Raw genomic sequence first — 16,329 nt, 5'->3', positions numbered from 1 at the left:
TGGCTGTGTAACAAACTCTTCATTACCGTGATTTACCGACCTGATGAACGCATTTAAATATATATATATTGCAACCCTTGCACATGCTTATAATTAGAACGTCGTTTTGATTTATGAGTGGTGGACAATTACAAGTGGCATTGAAGGTGTCGAAATCGCTTCTCCTTATCAGACTATCAAACTTAACAAAAGAAATGATATACTCTTATCAGTTTATTTTAGCAAGTGAAGGTTAGTTATATGGTATACAATATGACTTTAAGTTAGTAACTTTCACAGACATACACAAACTGAAGAACATGGTGTGACCCTACATCACATGCAACCCCATGTTATTTTGAATCAATGTACGTCATGTTTAAAGTATGAAAAGGAGAAGACTTTTATTCATATTCAAAGGCAGTTTTATATGTAATTGTCCCTCACTGATTAAAACGGTGTACTGATCTGAGGTATGTCGCGACAATTCTGTAGATTGTTTAATCTAGTCAAATAGTGCTTATTTTTCGATTAGAATAGACATTTGTTACAACACATCACGTGTTCAAATAATCATATTTTATTGAAATTGCAGCAATTTCCAGTGATTTTCAAATGAATTTATTGACACAAGTGTTCTCTTTAATCTTCTAATATAAAAGAACGCCATGATTAGTCTACCCAGCTGTCAGATGCAAAGTTCTTTGTTTGCAGCTCAATTAGTTGTCACTGTTACCAGTATTACTATTGAATTGTATTGCTGAGCTTATAGACTTACAACCTCTATGCTCTCCCAGTTGTAAATAATCATCATGTTTCATTTTTTATATATCTAGAGGTGAGTGATGACAATGTATGGGAAGTGTTTGGTGAATACTGGGTGGTGTGGTGCATCCGTTCTGGATTTGACGCCATGTTTCGCGCCCTTGGTGCCTCAATGTCGGACTTTTTTGCCAACCTGGATTTCCTGCACAGTGTTTATATGAAGACTACCTATCCACATATGACAGTTCCCTCCTTCCGGGTAGAGAATCTTGAAGACGGCGCCTTTATCCTGCACTACTACTCCAACAGGAAGGGGTTGAAGGGGATAGTTATAGGCAAGTCCTTAAAATAATTGAACAACAGCGCTGAGGGCGGCGTTGCTATCAGGGTAGCAAAAGCTCCTCTCACCACTCCCAACACACAAGCGCGAAGCGTATGTGATACCAAACATGCAAAAGGGAAATAACTCATGAAAAGTACAAAGATATAAAAGAAAGCCCTTGAAACAAACTTTTTGTGATTTTACGCTTTGGAAATTTAGTATGTGCCTCAGAGATAAATATGTCTTAATCGTTGACCGAGCGTGATTTGTTTGACTGAAGGCTCCCTAAGTTCACAAGAGATGTTAATATTGCTCTAACTGTTGAGATTGATGTATTACTGATATTTGCCATGTCATGTCATGCCTAGGTATCGTCAAAGAGGTTGCCAAAGTTGTGTTTCATACCTCGATCGAAATGGAAGTGCTAGACTGCAGGGAAGAGTTTGAAGGTGGCCGCAAAGAGCACACGACATTTTTAGTTCGTGTGAAAGAAAGGGTATGTAGTATCATTTTTTACTTAGATAAAGGGCACAAGCTGAATGTATACGTAATAGGGCGTAAATTCTGTTGCATATTTAACAGGTACTCGCAGTTTGTACATACTAAATCACACGTTAACCACCACTCGCAATTGACTGAACTCACAACCCATAAACGACCCGATGACGTAATTTATCATAAGTATCAACAACTGTTCATTAAATTTGCAAAAATGACGGATTTACGTTCAAGGCCATTGCTCTTTTAACTATTACAAATATATTATATTATGTTTAACCTCAAAGGGTCTAGAAGTCATGGCGGTAGAAGATATCACAGAGCCTTCTCAGGAGGATTTGTCACACACCTCAACGCTTCTAAATAAAGTAAATTCCAGCAACATGTCCTTCTCTGGTTGTATGAGGAAGCCTTCAGTGATACCCCTATACGACACGACCGCCATAAAGTACCCGGTAAGAGTACTAATTGACCCCGAGACATTCTGTAAATCCTTTCCATTTCATATCGTCTTTGACCAGAGCATGACCATTCAACAAAGTGGCGCTAATTTGCAAAAGTTGTGCCCGGCTATAAAAAGTCCCAGGGCGAGGCTGGACGAGTTCATTGTTATGCAGCATCCACAGATTCCAATAGAGATGTCGAGTCTCCGGAAGTTCATCAATATGATATTTATGGTTGATCTCAGGAAAGACAAGATGGCGGAAACGTTAAAGGACAAGCCAACGTTGTCACTCAGAGGTAGGATGTACATTCACTTTCTTCTGGAAAGCCAACATCCCATAAATAAAAATCAGCCAAAATAATCCACACATGTATTCATACATTGGCGGTCACACACAAAAACATACTTCTATATATATCCATCCATCTATCCCCCCTCCATCCCTCCCTCGCTCCCTCCATCCATTCAACCGTCGGTCGGTCGGTCAGTCAGTTCATCCATCCATCCATCCATCCATCCATCCATCCATCAATCAATCAATCAATCAATCAATCAATCAATCGATCGATCGACCGACCGACCAACCAACCAACCAACCAACCAACCAACCAACCAACCAACCAACTAACCAACCAACCAACCAATTAATCACACACACACACACACTCACCAACTGACTGACTGACTGACTGACTCACCCAATCAACCAACCAACCAACCAACCAACCAACCAATCAATCAACCCGCCAACCATGAAATGGAGAACAAATGCAGATACAGTTAAGTTCTAATTTTAGCAGTACTCTGGAAATCAATAATAACTACTAAACCATATATTACTAGTATGCAGGACTCATCAACTAAGCTTATAAAAACAAAGACTTACTTGTTGAACACTTTGGGTTTTGAGCGAAAACAAATGTTTAGTTGCAGTGAATGTTATTGACGTGTATGTTGTCTTTTTGATATTCACAGGTCAAATGGTTTGGATGGAAAGTTTACAATGTATCATATTTCTTGGCTCACCACGTCTGGTGAGCCTACAAGATCTACAAGACCATAACATGCACTTCTCAGACATAGCTGCACATGATGTCACGCGAGATCTCATATTGTTGAATCAGCAGAGAACAGCCGAAATTGAACTGGCGAATCAACTGGAACAAAAGAAGGAGGAACTTAGGGTACTTATGCGAGAACTACAGGACGAAAAACTGAAGACGGATATATTACTTTACTCAATGCTCCCTAAGCAAGTGGCCAATGATCTCAGGGAGGGGCGAAGTGTAGAGGCAGGTAATGGTATTTGTATTTGTATAGTTATTGAAATATTCACCTCACACCACCACCCCACTGTTAAGGCTAAATAGTGTGATACACTCGTTGTTCAAAGTGATACAGCTGATTACGCCCTCAACATGTGATTAGCAACTTTTCTGTACTCTGTACAATGTTATCTGGAATCTATATCGAAAACGTTTGTTCGTTTTCTTTTATTCCCTTCTCTGTTTACTTTAGGCGAGTACGATGAAGCATCAGTTCTTTTCAGTGACATTGTCAAGTTCACAGATATGTGCTCCGAATGTAAACCCATGCAGATTGTCCATCTTCTGAACCAGATGTATTTGCGATTCGATCGATTGACAACGGTTCACGATGTTTACAAGGTACTTATGAATAGTCTTAATACGTACATATCGTCTTAAGGTTCCACAAGCTGCAATTAGGACTTTTTTAACTGTTTGTTTTTATGTAATGACTTACTAGTAATATGATATATCGTTCACCATGTAAAGCATTAAATCACCAGTGTAAACATATGTGTAGTTGTATATATAACCTGGTACACTGAATCCAATCAAATTGATTTTTGGGTCCGAACCCTAAAATCAACTCCAACAGGAAGACGACTTCAACCTGTTACTGTATTACTAAATGATAACTCGACCACTAATTAGCATGTACAATGTTTAATTATTGCTATTTTAACAGTTTTCAGTGATTATATATATTGTTGGTTGTTCACTCGAAACACACAATACCCTAGTTACAGGAAGAGCAGCTTTAAGCTTTATTATTCCGCGACATTAAACCTTGTATCAAATGCACGTATATGTGTCTCGAAGAATGTTAACTGAATATTTTGGACGCCATATTTGTTTACCATCTGACCTTTGACATCACGTAGCCATTTTGGGCACCATCTTAGAAAATGGTCATTGAATAATAACTTCACAATCTAAGGACGTATAAGAAAATTAGATAATAACCATGCATGCCAAGTATTATAATCAACCTGAGGACATTAAATTTGGTTATTAACAAACAAATTGTTTGTGTTTTCTAGGTTGAAACAATCGGTGATGCATACATGGTAGTCGGTGGTTTGCCAACACCTTCCAAAGCACATGCAGAGAAAGTAGCTAATTTTGGTCTTGGGATTCTTAAAGCCGCACAGGAGGTCACCTCACCAAGCACGGGAGAACCAATACAGGTGAATCTCAGTATTTTCGCATAAAATAATAATATTAAGGATGTGCGCATGCGTGAGACATGAGAACAAGAAATTAACCACAGTGAGTACTTTATCCGGCCATTGCACAAATGACGAGTACCTTCTCCCAATCCAAAACAAGTTAATCTCAACCCCCCCCACCTAAAATATTTCAAAATATGATGTCGTTCTACATCCAAAACCATAATGACGCTTCCTACCATTATCAACCTTACCTGACTTTTTATAGCTACTTGAATTTCTGATGTTATGTCTTTGTGTTGTGAACAGATACGTGTAGGCATACACAGCGGAGCAGTTGTTGCAGGGGTTGTTGGTAAGAAGATGCCACGTTATTGTTTGTTTGGTGATACAGTTAACACGGCCTCACGGATCGAAAGTAATGGTGTCCCTGGCAAAGTGCACATTAGTTTATACACTCATATGTAAGTAGAATACAGAGAACCCAGAGTCTGACAATAAAAGTATCTTTTTAAGTCTTCTTACTTAAACTATCTACTTTTACCTCCCTTGAATTAAGATAATGTAACTTGTCTGTCTGTCTGTCTGTCTGTCTGTCTGTCTGTCTGTCTGTCTGCCTGCCTGCCTGCCTGCCTGCCTGCCTGCCTGCCTGCATGCATGCATGCATGTATGCATGTATGTATGTATGTATGTATGTATGTATGTATGTATGTATGTATGTATGTAGGTATGTCTGTCTGTCTGTCTGTGGACACGTAAAGCATCTCAAACGACTGCATCATTGGAATGAAACTTAATCAATAATTTCATGTATACATATAAGAATTGATAACATCTGAAAGTCCACCTTTTCAAATCCAAAGATAAATAGCCATATATATACACACCCACTGACATTTTGAGAGACACACACAGGCACACGCGAGAAACACACAGACATAGACCTAAAGACATGAACAGACAATCACAAATTGTTTGCTTTCACGATATTCGAGAAGTAACCTTATTAGATTTTTTCACACACTGACGATTTTTTTTTTAATTTTAAGGGTGCTGCACAATACCAATTCTTACAAGTTTGAAACGAGAGGAGAGATAAATATTAAAGGCAAAGGAAAGATGTTCACCTACTTCTGTGTTGAAAATACTAAGTTATCAGAAGAGGAGCTGATGGGACCGGAATGGGGTCAAATTGATGTTGATATTCCCACGTTACCTGCATGGGGAGTATCACCAACATGTATGTATTCATTAAACTGAAATCAGAACCAAAAATGACATGTTAGGGAACATGATTGCGTTACTGTGTCTGATAATAATTTTATCATCAAATTTGCTGATGACACCACCGTCGGCGGATTAATAAAAAACGATGAAACATCATATCATAATGAAGTGAACACTATCATAACATGGTGCTCTGAAAACAATCTTGAACTGAATGTCAAAAAGACCAAAGAGATTATTGTGGACTTTCGAAGGAATCCATCTGATATCGTTCCTCTAGTCATCAACAACTCAGAGGTTGAAATAGTGCAGTATTTTAAGTTTCTCGGTGTTTACCTCTCAGCCGATCTGAAATGGGAAATCAATACTGATCATATTGTGAAGAAAGCACAGAAAAGACTGTTCTTCTTAAGACGATTGAGAAGTTTCCGTGTCAGCCAGAGACTGTTGATTAAGTTCTACCGAGCGGTGATTGAGAGTGTCCTGACACTGTCAATCATCGTTTGGTGGGGCAATGCCACAGTTGATGACCGGAAACGTCTCAATCGAATCGTTAACACTGCCAGTAGCATCATTGGATGTCAACTTCCTTTTCTTAATGAGTTGTACAACGCTCAAGTAAAGAAAAGAGCTCAGTCAATTGTAAAAGACGATTTCCATCCAGCACGTAATTTATTCCAACTTATGCGCTCAGGCGAGCGGTACCGTTCGATCAAATCAGGTTCTAATCGCACATTGTTTAGCTTTTACCCAACTGCAGTCCGCACTCTTAATGAATCAATTTAAGTTCTCTATTGACGCATCAATTTCGTGTTAGGAGTCCTCTACAGAATATTGTTTTTGTAAATTTTTCATTACACGCAAAATCAATGCACATTTCATTATATATGTATCAGTATATATATGACAATAAAACACATATCATCATATCATCATTCGGTAATTACAAGGGAAAGGCCAGGGGAATTCGGGGTTCACTTTTTACAAATCGGTCATAATGGGAAGGCCATATTTTAGAAAATTGAAATAAGGAGAGGGTCACATTTCACTTTGAGTTATATGGCATCTAGCTTTGCGTTATTTTATGATATTGGCATCCCACCACTGCCACCACAGTCCCAAATCCTACTGCTACCACATTCCACCACTGCCGTCATTGTCAAGTAATATCATAACATATCAGGGAAATGCAGTGAATTAACTTTTAGTTGTTTTTTTGAGGAGAGGAGCGGGTCTCTTAGTAGTGAAGGTGGAACAACGTGTCAAGATATTGAGGATAAGGAGGTGAGGTTGAGATGCTGACCTTAAGCTTGGTCCTGAGGTTGTCAGTTGTGCGATTATCTAATCTTTGGGAATTATGGCCAGATTTAATACAAACACAATATCGCTGTGGTGGTAATAGTTGGAAATAACGAATGTCTTTCAATCTATCAATGTGTTGGGATCTTACTGCAGAAAAAAATCCCTGTCTCTAGGGGGATTCGAACCCAGGACCTTTAATCTTCAACTCTAACAACTATGCCACAGGGCGGCCATGTTAAACATGTTTTTCATTGAAATATTTGAACAGGAGGAAAGTCATATTTTAGAGAAAGGAACCTGAGGGAGGGTCACCTAAGGAGACTTAGGAGAAGGTCACATTTTTCAGCCACAGTCTAGGATTGATTTCCCCCGGCCCTCCCCCTCGTAATTACTGAAGGCTCCCTTGTGGTTAAGTGAGAGGGGTGCGAGGTGGGTGCTGATATGTATCAGGGGCATGTATAAAGCAGTCAAGAAATAATAATAATAGCACCTTGTACTTATCATAAATATGGTTGTAACACTAACATTATTACTTCTGGCATAGACGTATATCGACACATGTACAGCAGCCCTATATAACGTCATCAACATCTTAAGTAACATACAATCCAATACAGCTCTATCTGAAAGTGTACAGCCATTCACATAGCTATCTCTGTCCTACCAAGTTCCCAATTATATATTTGACATAGTTTGTTTTAGGCATTCAGAAACAAACGGCAGTGGCGAGTTTAATGAGTTAGCAATTTGCGGACCATTTCACCATCGATTATGTCTCCATTTTCAATTTTGTTCAAAGTTTATCTAAACTATATGTATGTATGTGTTGTCATTTCTCTAGTACTCGGTAATAAATTGGGTAGCGATAGAAACCTGAGTATCAGAACCCCAGAAGCATTTCGCTGCGCTGATTCAAGGATCGGCTGTTTAGGGTCAGATGCATCATTCCTGACAACAAGAAATCATCCAACTCATAGTGGTGTCGACAACAATACTCAACTTGGCGGCAAAGAGGAAATGGAGGACCGACAACAAGAAAATGGGCATGTCCAGATTCAAGTTAAGACATTAGCGGGAAACACAGAGAATGATAGATTTGGTACTGGGAATTATACAGATATTGATCATGACCAAAGTGGGGGTAAAAGGTCACGAATTTGTGTTATAATTTGATCTTCTTTTTGAATCTTGAAGTGACCATTTCAAACCTTTGTTACATTTGTTAAGTTAACATTTCTGTAAGTTATTGTAAGGTGCAACATATAACAAATTAAAGACACAGGAAACGGAAATGACGTCAACTCTACTGTACCACTGTCCAGAAGTGGTCGAGTATTAAGCAGTCAACTGCTTTGAAAACTTGTTTGACGAAAATTATTGAAGAAAAAAAACCCTTCACTTTACACCATTCCAACTCAGGTACATATCACATATAGAGTTATTTGATTCGGCTATGTAGAATGATATGAACATGGTCGACAACAGTGTATCAACAAAATGGCTGATCTACATTAAACGTGTTGTCTCAGACCACTATAGATTGATAGTGGTCTGAGGTGTTGTGTGGCATGGGAAGAACACTATTACAACCTATATAAGAATTCAGAGGTGGAAGCAGAATATAAGTTTTTCATGCAAAAAATTCAAACCACTATATAACAATTTGTGTATTTGACATCATATTCATTTTATCTATGATTAAAACTATGAATGAAAGATATGTTGAATAAAAGATTACATACATAATGAGTTGACAAATACAATGTTGTTATTAATGTCACTGAAATTTTAAAGGTTATAATGATTGCTTAGTTCGAACAGTACATACAGGACAATTGAAGTTGCATTGGCATTTCCCTTACGAGACATTGTGTTTTGTTTACATCGACACAGAAAAAATTGAGCTCTAAACTATCGATTTCAGAGGTACCAATGCACATAAGGATCCCTTACAGAATCGCAATGATAACTTTTGTTGTTCTTGTAAAGTGCAATAGATACAGGCTTCTACTGGAAAGACGTGAAACTGATCGCAGGGTTCATGTTCAGATAAACACAATGAAGATAACACAACAATCCGTTACATAATATCTGCTATATATTTGATCACTGATATAAACAGTAGCAGCATACATATTTCTATTATTACAATGGATCCATGGTAGCCCTGGTAGATTGTACATGTGTAAATATTCCAAACATCTTGTTTTACAGTGGCCACACAGACTAGACAATAACACGCCTTTACAGTAAGGGCCCCCACCATAGTGTGTTTATCAAAAATATAAAACATTGTGGTCTCATTGAACTTGATATGTTTAATAGCCGCAACATACTTCTCAAATAAGGTCTGTATGAGGAATTGAAATGTTTACAATCCGTCACCTTAAATCAAACTATTCTTTCATTACATTTTGTCATTGACATTATATTACAAGTATTTCATAATTTTGTCTCCGGTCGTTTCTCACGCCATTCTGCAATTTTAGGCAGTGCCATCACCCTTTCACGTAAAGCCTTCAACTTTGGATAGTCGTCCAATAGCGTAGCATTTCGGGGTACATCGTAGTCCATCTGTGCCAGGAACGCTAGGTCTGCCCAGGAAAGCTGTCGAAAGTTTTGAAATAATGATCATTACAAAGAAATAAGAATTTATTTTTCTTCCAAAGGTGTAATGTATTCTTTATAGGTTGTATGCCCCACCGTACAATACAGTTATTTTCACTATTCGTATATGTACACAGACACCATGATTTGATTTTCTGTCTGATTTTGATGCTATGTTTGCATAGATAAAATTCTGCGGTGATTTCATGGAGCCTGTTCAGTGTCGGGCTTAATTAATTGGCACAACACTCGGAGACATGGTTTCGTGGTCTATATCATAGGACGAAGGTGCCAGTAAAACAGACCGACCAAAGTGTTCCCCAAAACTCCCTGAGCACTCGCCAACTTGACGTTGATGTGGGTTAAATATCTCGCTAGGATAAATTCACAAGAGGCGACAAACTCAGGGGACAGATCTCACAGCTGAGACTTATGCCAGTTATTACGTCTAGAGCACAAACAACAGATGTCAACACGCAACATATGCCATTGGGCAAAAACAGGCATGTGATATTGTCATTTAGCCACACTGGTAGATATAAGTGAACTTGGCCCAAAATCTAAATCTGAAATATTAAAGTTTGATATAGATCACACATACGTCATCACCAACAAAGTATCCATCTCCACCGTTATTGTCTTTCAATAACTTCTCCAGGCCTCTTAGGCTAACGGGTACTCTGTTAGTGTTATATTTTGATTCCAGTACTTTCTGAAGGTAAAATAGATGTATAACAAGATTATACACGTGGGCAGGATAGCTGAAAAGACGGGGTTGGATTGGATACACTGCAAATAGTTATATAGTAGTGGTAAACCCTTAATGTTGAATCATTGAAATATTTTTTTTATGAATGATACAACAGAAAGAGGGTTGTATGAGATTGCAGATGGTTTAATAGACAAACGGGACGAGAATAATATATATAAACTGAATTTCTACCGTAAGGTCGAAAAGCAAGATTTACAGGTAAATTGAAGTTGCCTAGGGTTTCATTCATGGGACAAGATTTTTGTTTTTACATAAGGCCTAATAACAAAAAATTGTGAGGTTCCGGTAACGCTCATTTTTAGAATAGGTGGGGGTAGGTAGAATTTTTATTTTTTCTGCGTGCGTGCGAACGTGCGTGCGTGCGTGCGTGCGTGTGTGTGTGTGTGTGTGTGTGTGTGTGTGTGTGTGTGCGTGCGTGCGTGTGTACGTGCGTGCGTGTCTATTCAGGCTTTCCATTATTTTCCAAATGGTCTCCCTGTTGTTTATTTCTTCCTATCAGATGTACAGCCATTACAGATTGGACGAACAATTTTAGTGGCTTTTTAAGTTGATGTCAGTTTCTGCAACCACTATTTCTCATATGAGACTTCACACTTTTTGCAATTTTATTTTTTTTAGGCCTAAAACATACACATATTTCAACTTTAGACTAATATTAACAGGTACACCATACACAGCAGGATTCGTTCTCGAATTACAGTGATAAATATTGCTATTCTTGTACGGTGCACTAGAAATATGCTTCGGTGAAAAAAATTACACGTCGATTTTAATGTCCTCAATTGATTACTTTGCTACAGATAATCAACATGATTACTTGTGGATGACTACTTCTAAATCTAAACTGTGTACAGCACATCTGTTATTATTTATTTCGCATTTGAAGTTGTCTGAGTGTGTACAAATGTAATGTCACCTGAGGGAAGTTCCAAGGCAACTTCTATTTTCCAGTAACTTTTTAGCTCCCTCTAGCATTACCTGTATACATGGAATTCCCACTGCATTCAAGCGTGAAGGAATAGACACAGCGCCCCCTCGACAGAAACTGAAATTATTACTGGTAATATAATGCTAGCTTCTAAGTCCGTAAGGAAAAGTCTTGCTTGTGTGCTACTTTACATAATTTATTCAGTTTACTGGTTTGTTGCCAGCATCCATCCATAGTGACGCACAAGTCGTGCGTCAATATTGAATTATGAGGTGGCACTTACTTTCTTTTCTTCGTCTGTCTCAAAGAAGAAAAAATCCAAAAAGTCCACCAAAACATCTTCCAACACATCAACAATAACATCAATCTTTGCATTTTCAAGATTATCCTTGCCGGCAAGTCCTGGTAAAAAATATTGAATACAAACATCACGTGCCTGGTATCTCTGTCAGTTAAATTTCTTTGAAAAATGTCAAAAAGAGTGTATGTTGTAGTCCTGATTTAGCGTTTTGGGTGGAATAGATTTCAAACACACAGTCATGATGTGAATGGAAGGATGTAGGTTTTTGAAATACGTTAAAAAATATATTCAGTTCTTGATTGGTAACTGGAAAAGCTGTCCTCCAACACACTTGCACACTTCATATCAAATTTCTGTATTTCTCGAGCGTATCCTTCCTGATAAAAATATTTACTACTAACATCAAGTGACTCGTATCATAGCTCGTTGACATAATAGGTATCAAACACCCATGTATATATTGTTGTCTTGATGGACAATTTTGTACCAAACAGACTTCAAACAAAATCTTGAAGGATGTCTTTTTTTAAAACAAAAGTCATCTAGTATCTATTTTATGGCCTAATTGCTAAATTCAAAACATACCGGCATAAACCATAGGCGTTCTCTTTCCAACGTCTATAGTACACACTTACAATTAAATCAGAATACTGAAACAAAACGTCGTCAGATTCAACAAAAATCATCGTTTGACTCTACAAAATTCTGACTAACAGTGTTACACTGTATCGTCATGGAGGCAGATTGATTCATACATTTATTAAGTTCTCTTCTTCTACTTTGATTGAGAAACAGACTCTTATTGTGAAACAATCACTTGTCCTAGAATGACGCAAATAACTGACAACTAATTGTACGTCCGAATTTACATATTAAAACAAATAACTGAATGTGAAAACAAACAAAAGTTTTTCCCACCCCTAGTTTGTAAAACAACTCTGGCAAATTTGAATCATTCTGACAGCTCCAGCTTAGACACTTAAAAACCACAAGGTATTTGTTCGAAACATGTCTTGTGTTTCTTGCAAATTTTTAAATGAAAAGTTTAATTTTAAAATAACATGACACAAGATATACCAAACTCTCTTATAGTAGACACTACTTACCATGTTCCTTGGCAACGAATCTAGCTATTGCTCTGGACTGCGCAAGAATATATCCATCAACTTTGAGAATCGGTATTTGGTCAAATGGATATCCTAAAAAAAATTATCAAAAAACGAAAGTACAAGAATTTTACAAAACAATAAACACTCAATAATTCTATTGTTTCTAGACATGGTTCTCGAAAAATGACAAAACCGTATTCACAGTCACGTGTAGAATGCCATTTTGACGTAGCATCTAAAATGGTGGATTATAGTGAAAGTACTTCAAAATACGCCAAACTCAACTTTTGCAGAAGCGGATTTATAGGATGTGACGACCGGAGTTCCAAAGCCATGTGTCGGAGACGTCAGAGGAAACTTCATCTTCAAGAATGTTCTCGTAAATTTCATCAATGTCAATAAGCTGCATGTATCTATCGACATGATCATATATCCCTTATACCAATATTAGTTACAAACCACTTCCTATACTCTGAGATTTTAACATTACTTATCCTGTGAAATGAAGTATTTTGATTTTAGCCACAACCGGAGTGGCTCCTCTTTCTATACATATACCCATCGTTCCCCACACTCACAACAACCTGCCTTCTACGTGCCTAGCCACACTATAATTTATTGTAGTCATGTCTAGTAGTGCAAAATGTTTGTTTGCAATAATGCGTGAAGGTACAACAGTTTAAACGTCTGTCCTTACTGAAAGCATTCAGTTTACATCTGGTTCATATAATCATATACTGTTTGACCATTTGTATGAATCGATAAAGAGACCGCTATTAAATAATGCTGTATTTCCTATAAGGTATCATTCTATTCCAGACCATCCAGGACTCTAGACAGCTGACAAATGACCCATGTGACCCTAATGACGTCATTACATGACTTTGAATTTGATGACCTTGGTTCACGTTTCGTACTTCATTTGTCTTTACTGCTAATCCATAATATTAATTTAGGGCAAGAGGTGTCCATCCACATATAGATTTGCTTTCAAGCTCTGGGTCAGTTTTGCCAGACCAAAACATGGACCTATCGTTATAAAAATGCAGACTTCCGGGGCACATTTTAAGTGTGCTTTGAGATCGTGTAAAACCAATGAACATACTGCAAAGGCCACTTGTTGAACAAAGATGATATTCAATTTTGGAAACATGTTGATCAGCAGAGCTCTAATCGTGTGCCTCTTGCCAATACTGTGGGGGAACCACTGGTCACAGAGATATCGCCATTATCGCCATATCGCCATTTTCTCTGCAGTAAAGTCTGAGAACAATAAGGAGTTTGTAAGGAACAGTTTGTCTAATGTTAATGACCCTCTACAGCTGTTCGCTGTTCAAGACATCAAATCTGCCATTGAAAGTATGGATAAGGGTAAAGCATGTGGCCTTGATGGCATTTATACTGAGCACTTAATTGATGCGGATGACAGTTTTCTTTTGGCCATACTCTTCAATATTTGTGTTATCCACGGGTAATTGCCACCTGATATGATTTCTACCGTTTTGGTGCCTATCATTAAGGATAAGGCTGGGGATGTCACTGATAAGGGTAACTATAGACCTTATAATTGCCCTTTCATCTGTCATTTCAAAAGTGCTTGAACATGTTCTACTTAACTATATCGAGTCACATTTGTATATTTCTGACAATCAATTTGGTTTTAAGGGTAAACACTCTACTGACCAATGTATCTATCTCCTGAAAGAAGTTATCCAATTATATAAGTTTCATAAGAATCCAATGTTTCTATGTTTTATGGATGCTTCTAAAGCGTTCGATCGGGTTAATCACTGGTCACTTTTTAAAAAGCTTTTACTGAGAGGAGTTCCCGTAATTTTTGTTCGTTAGATAGTATTTTGGTATAGATCTCAGTTATAGTGTGTGAAATGCGGAGCTGTCATCTCCTCTACCTTCACTGTTCTTAAAGGCGTTCGCCAAGGGGGGGGGGGGGGGGGGGGTTATCGCCACGTTTTTTTTAATGTTTACATTGATGAGCTGAGCCATCGTTTGTCTTCTCATAAGGTTGGATGTCTGATTAATAGTAGACTTTTGAATCACATTTCATATGCCGATGATTTAATTGTCTTCAGCCCCTCTAGCAAGGGCTCAAAAAAGCTTATTCATGTTTGCGAGATTTACGGTATCGAACACGATATTATCTATAATCAGAAAAAACAGATTGTATGGTTGTCATGCCCAAAAACATTAAGCTTTTAAACACCCCTGTTATTTCTTTAAATGATAATAAGCTTTCGTTTGTCGACTCGTACAAAATATCTGGGTGTATTTGTACTCAGTATCTTCATGGATGATGATGATATTACTAGACAAATGCAATTACTTTACATAAGTAGTAACTTTCAATGTAGGAATTTTGTGTTCTAGTCAAGTTAAGGTTAGGGTATTCAAGTCTTTTTGTTCTAATTTATACTGTTGTCATCTATGGTCTGATTTTATGTTGAAAACATACAACAAAGTTCGAGTTGCGTAAAATAATTGTTTTAGAATTTTTTAAAATTTGTCCAGGCGGTGTAGTATTAGTTCTATGTTTGTTTGTTACTCAGTTTTGTCCTTTGGTGAACTTGTCCGGAAAAGTGTTTATAATTTTGTCAAGAGAGTTTTAGATAGTAGTAATGTTTATGTATAGTGTGTTTACTCATGTATGTACCATGACTCTCTACAGTGCAGGCACTGGAGAGATATTCTTTATTGATTTATGTCACTATTTGTTTTTTTTGTGTTGGTTTTGGTTTGAGGAATTTATATATGTATTTTCTTGAACATTCCTGGTGTATTTCTTTTTTATGGGCCTTGAGCCAGATTCAAACAATATATACAGCGAGGGCAAGTACGTTTATCAGATTGCATACTGCAGTTGTCATGCTATATAATGTTGCACATATGTACATTACAAGCAGTCATGCCAAAGTTTAGTGCATGTACTTACTTCCCGTCGCCTTTTCTGTCTCCCACTGCTCCTGTTCGAAACGGACATCATCATATTCCACACCAGCGGCAGCGAAAATGAGTCGTGTCATTTCAGCACGTCCACGGGAATTGAAATATATAAGTTGGTATTTAGGCATGTTTGCACAAATGTGGGGTGTTATTGTTTACAAGGTGCTGTTCTGTGGTCTGACGAATAACGTGATATGTGCAAATCAGTTGACATAAGAACTCCCGTCTGCGGTGGTAGTGGGTACGAAGGTGCTGTTCTGTGGTCTGACGAATCACGTGATATGTGCAAATCAGTTGACGTAAGAACTCTCGTCTGCGGTGGTACTGGGTACAAGGCGTGTTCTGTGGTCTGACGAATCACGTGATATGTGCAAATCAGTTGACGTAAGAACTCTCGTCTGCGTTGGTAGTAGGTACGAAGGTGATGTTAAGTGGTCCGACGAATCATGCATTCTATGTAAATTCTTAGTGCAAAGAGCAACTTGATTATTTCAACCAGCCCACCTGTTTCATTTGCTATTATCTATACTTACAACATCTATCAAACATTGACAGCGTATCGTACATCAGTCCAACAAGTGTCAAGGTTTTCCAGAGATCATTTGAGGTGACATAATAGAATGACAGTGTTAGAGATATG

At 37.8% G+C, this 16,329-nt stretch overlaps 2 protein-coding genes across 2 annotated transcripts; one reads left to right on the top strand and one right to left on the bottom strand.

Annotated features, from left to right (window-relative positions):
• The first annotated feature begins 892 nt into the window (after window positions 1-892).
• On the top strand, window positions 893-8,187 carry LOC144439903 (guanylate cyclase soluble subunit beta-2-like). The gene is made up of 10 exons (XM_078129135.1): window positions 893-1,079; window positions 1,435-1,562; window positions 1,852-2,305; window positions 2,985-3,305; window positions 3,528-3,676; window positions 4,357-4,503; window positions 4,795-4,949; window positions 5,535-5,725; window positions 6,056-6,379; window positions 7,856-8,187. Exons 1-10 carry the CDS (start codon window positions 893-895, stop codon window positions 8,185-8,187), a joined length of 2,388 nt encoding a protein of 795 aa, XP_077985261.1.
• Window positions 8,188-9,456: 1,269 nt separating this feature from the next.
• LOC144439902 (hematopoietic prostaglandin D synthase-like) lies at window positions 9,457-15,817 on the bottom strand. The gene is made up of 5 exons (XM_078129134.1): window positions 15,679-15,817; window positions 12,729-12,821; window positions 11,605-11,723; window positions 10,223-10,333; window positions 9,457-9,621 (listed from the first exon to the last, which is right to left on the bottom strand). Exons 1-5 carry the CDS (start codon window positions 15,815-15,817, stop codon window positions 9,457-9,459), a joined length of 627 nt encoding a protein of 208 aa, XP_077985260.1.
• Between the last annotated feature and the right edge of the window lie 512 nt (window positions 15,818-16,329).

This window comes from Glandiceps talaboti, chromosome 9 (assembly GCF_964340395.1).
Source record: "Glandiceps talaboti chromosome 9, keGlaTala1.1, whole genome shotgun sequence".
NCBI classification, from domain to species: Eukaryota; Metazoa; Hemichordata; class Enteropneusta; family Spengelidae; genus Glandiceps; species Glandiceps talaboti.
Note: the sequence above shows the minus strand (reverse complement) of the source record. Positions and strands in the feature narration are given on the sequence as shown.

Bases quoted from the DNA above. Each gene is read 5' to 3' on its own strand.
- LOC144439903 (XM_078129135.1), top strand. From the start codon at position 893: ATGTTTCGCGCCCTTGGTGCCTCAATGTCGGACTTTTTTGCCAACCTG. The intron at 3,677-4,356 runs GTACTTATGAAT...TGTGTTTTCTAG, and splicing joins CGGTTCACGATGTTTACAAG to GTTGAAACAATCGGTGATGC. The intron at 4,950-5,534 runs GTAAGTAGAATA...TTTAATTTTAAG, and splicing joins ATTAGTTTATACACTCATAT to GGTGCTGCACAATACCAATT.
- LOC144439902 (XM_078129134.1), bottom strand. From the start codon at position 15,817: ATGCCTAAATACCAACTTATATATTTCAATTCCCGTGGACGTGCTGAA. The intron at 12,822-15,678 runs GTAAGTACATGC...AATTTTTTTTAG, and splicing joins GACAGAAAAGGCGACGGGAA to GATATCCATTTGACCAAATA. The intron at 11,724-12,728 runs GTAAGTAGTGTC...ATTTTTTACCAG, and splicing joins ATTCGTTGCCAAGGAACATG to GACTTGCCGGCAAGGATAAT.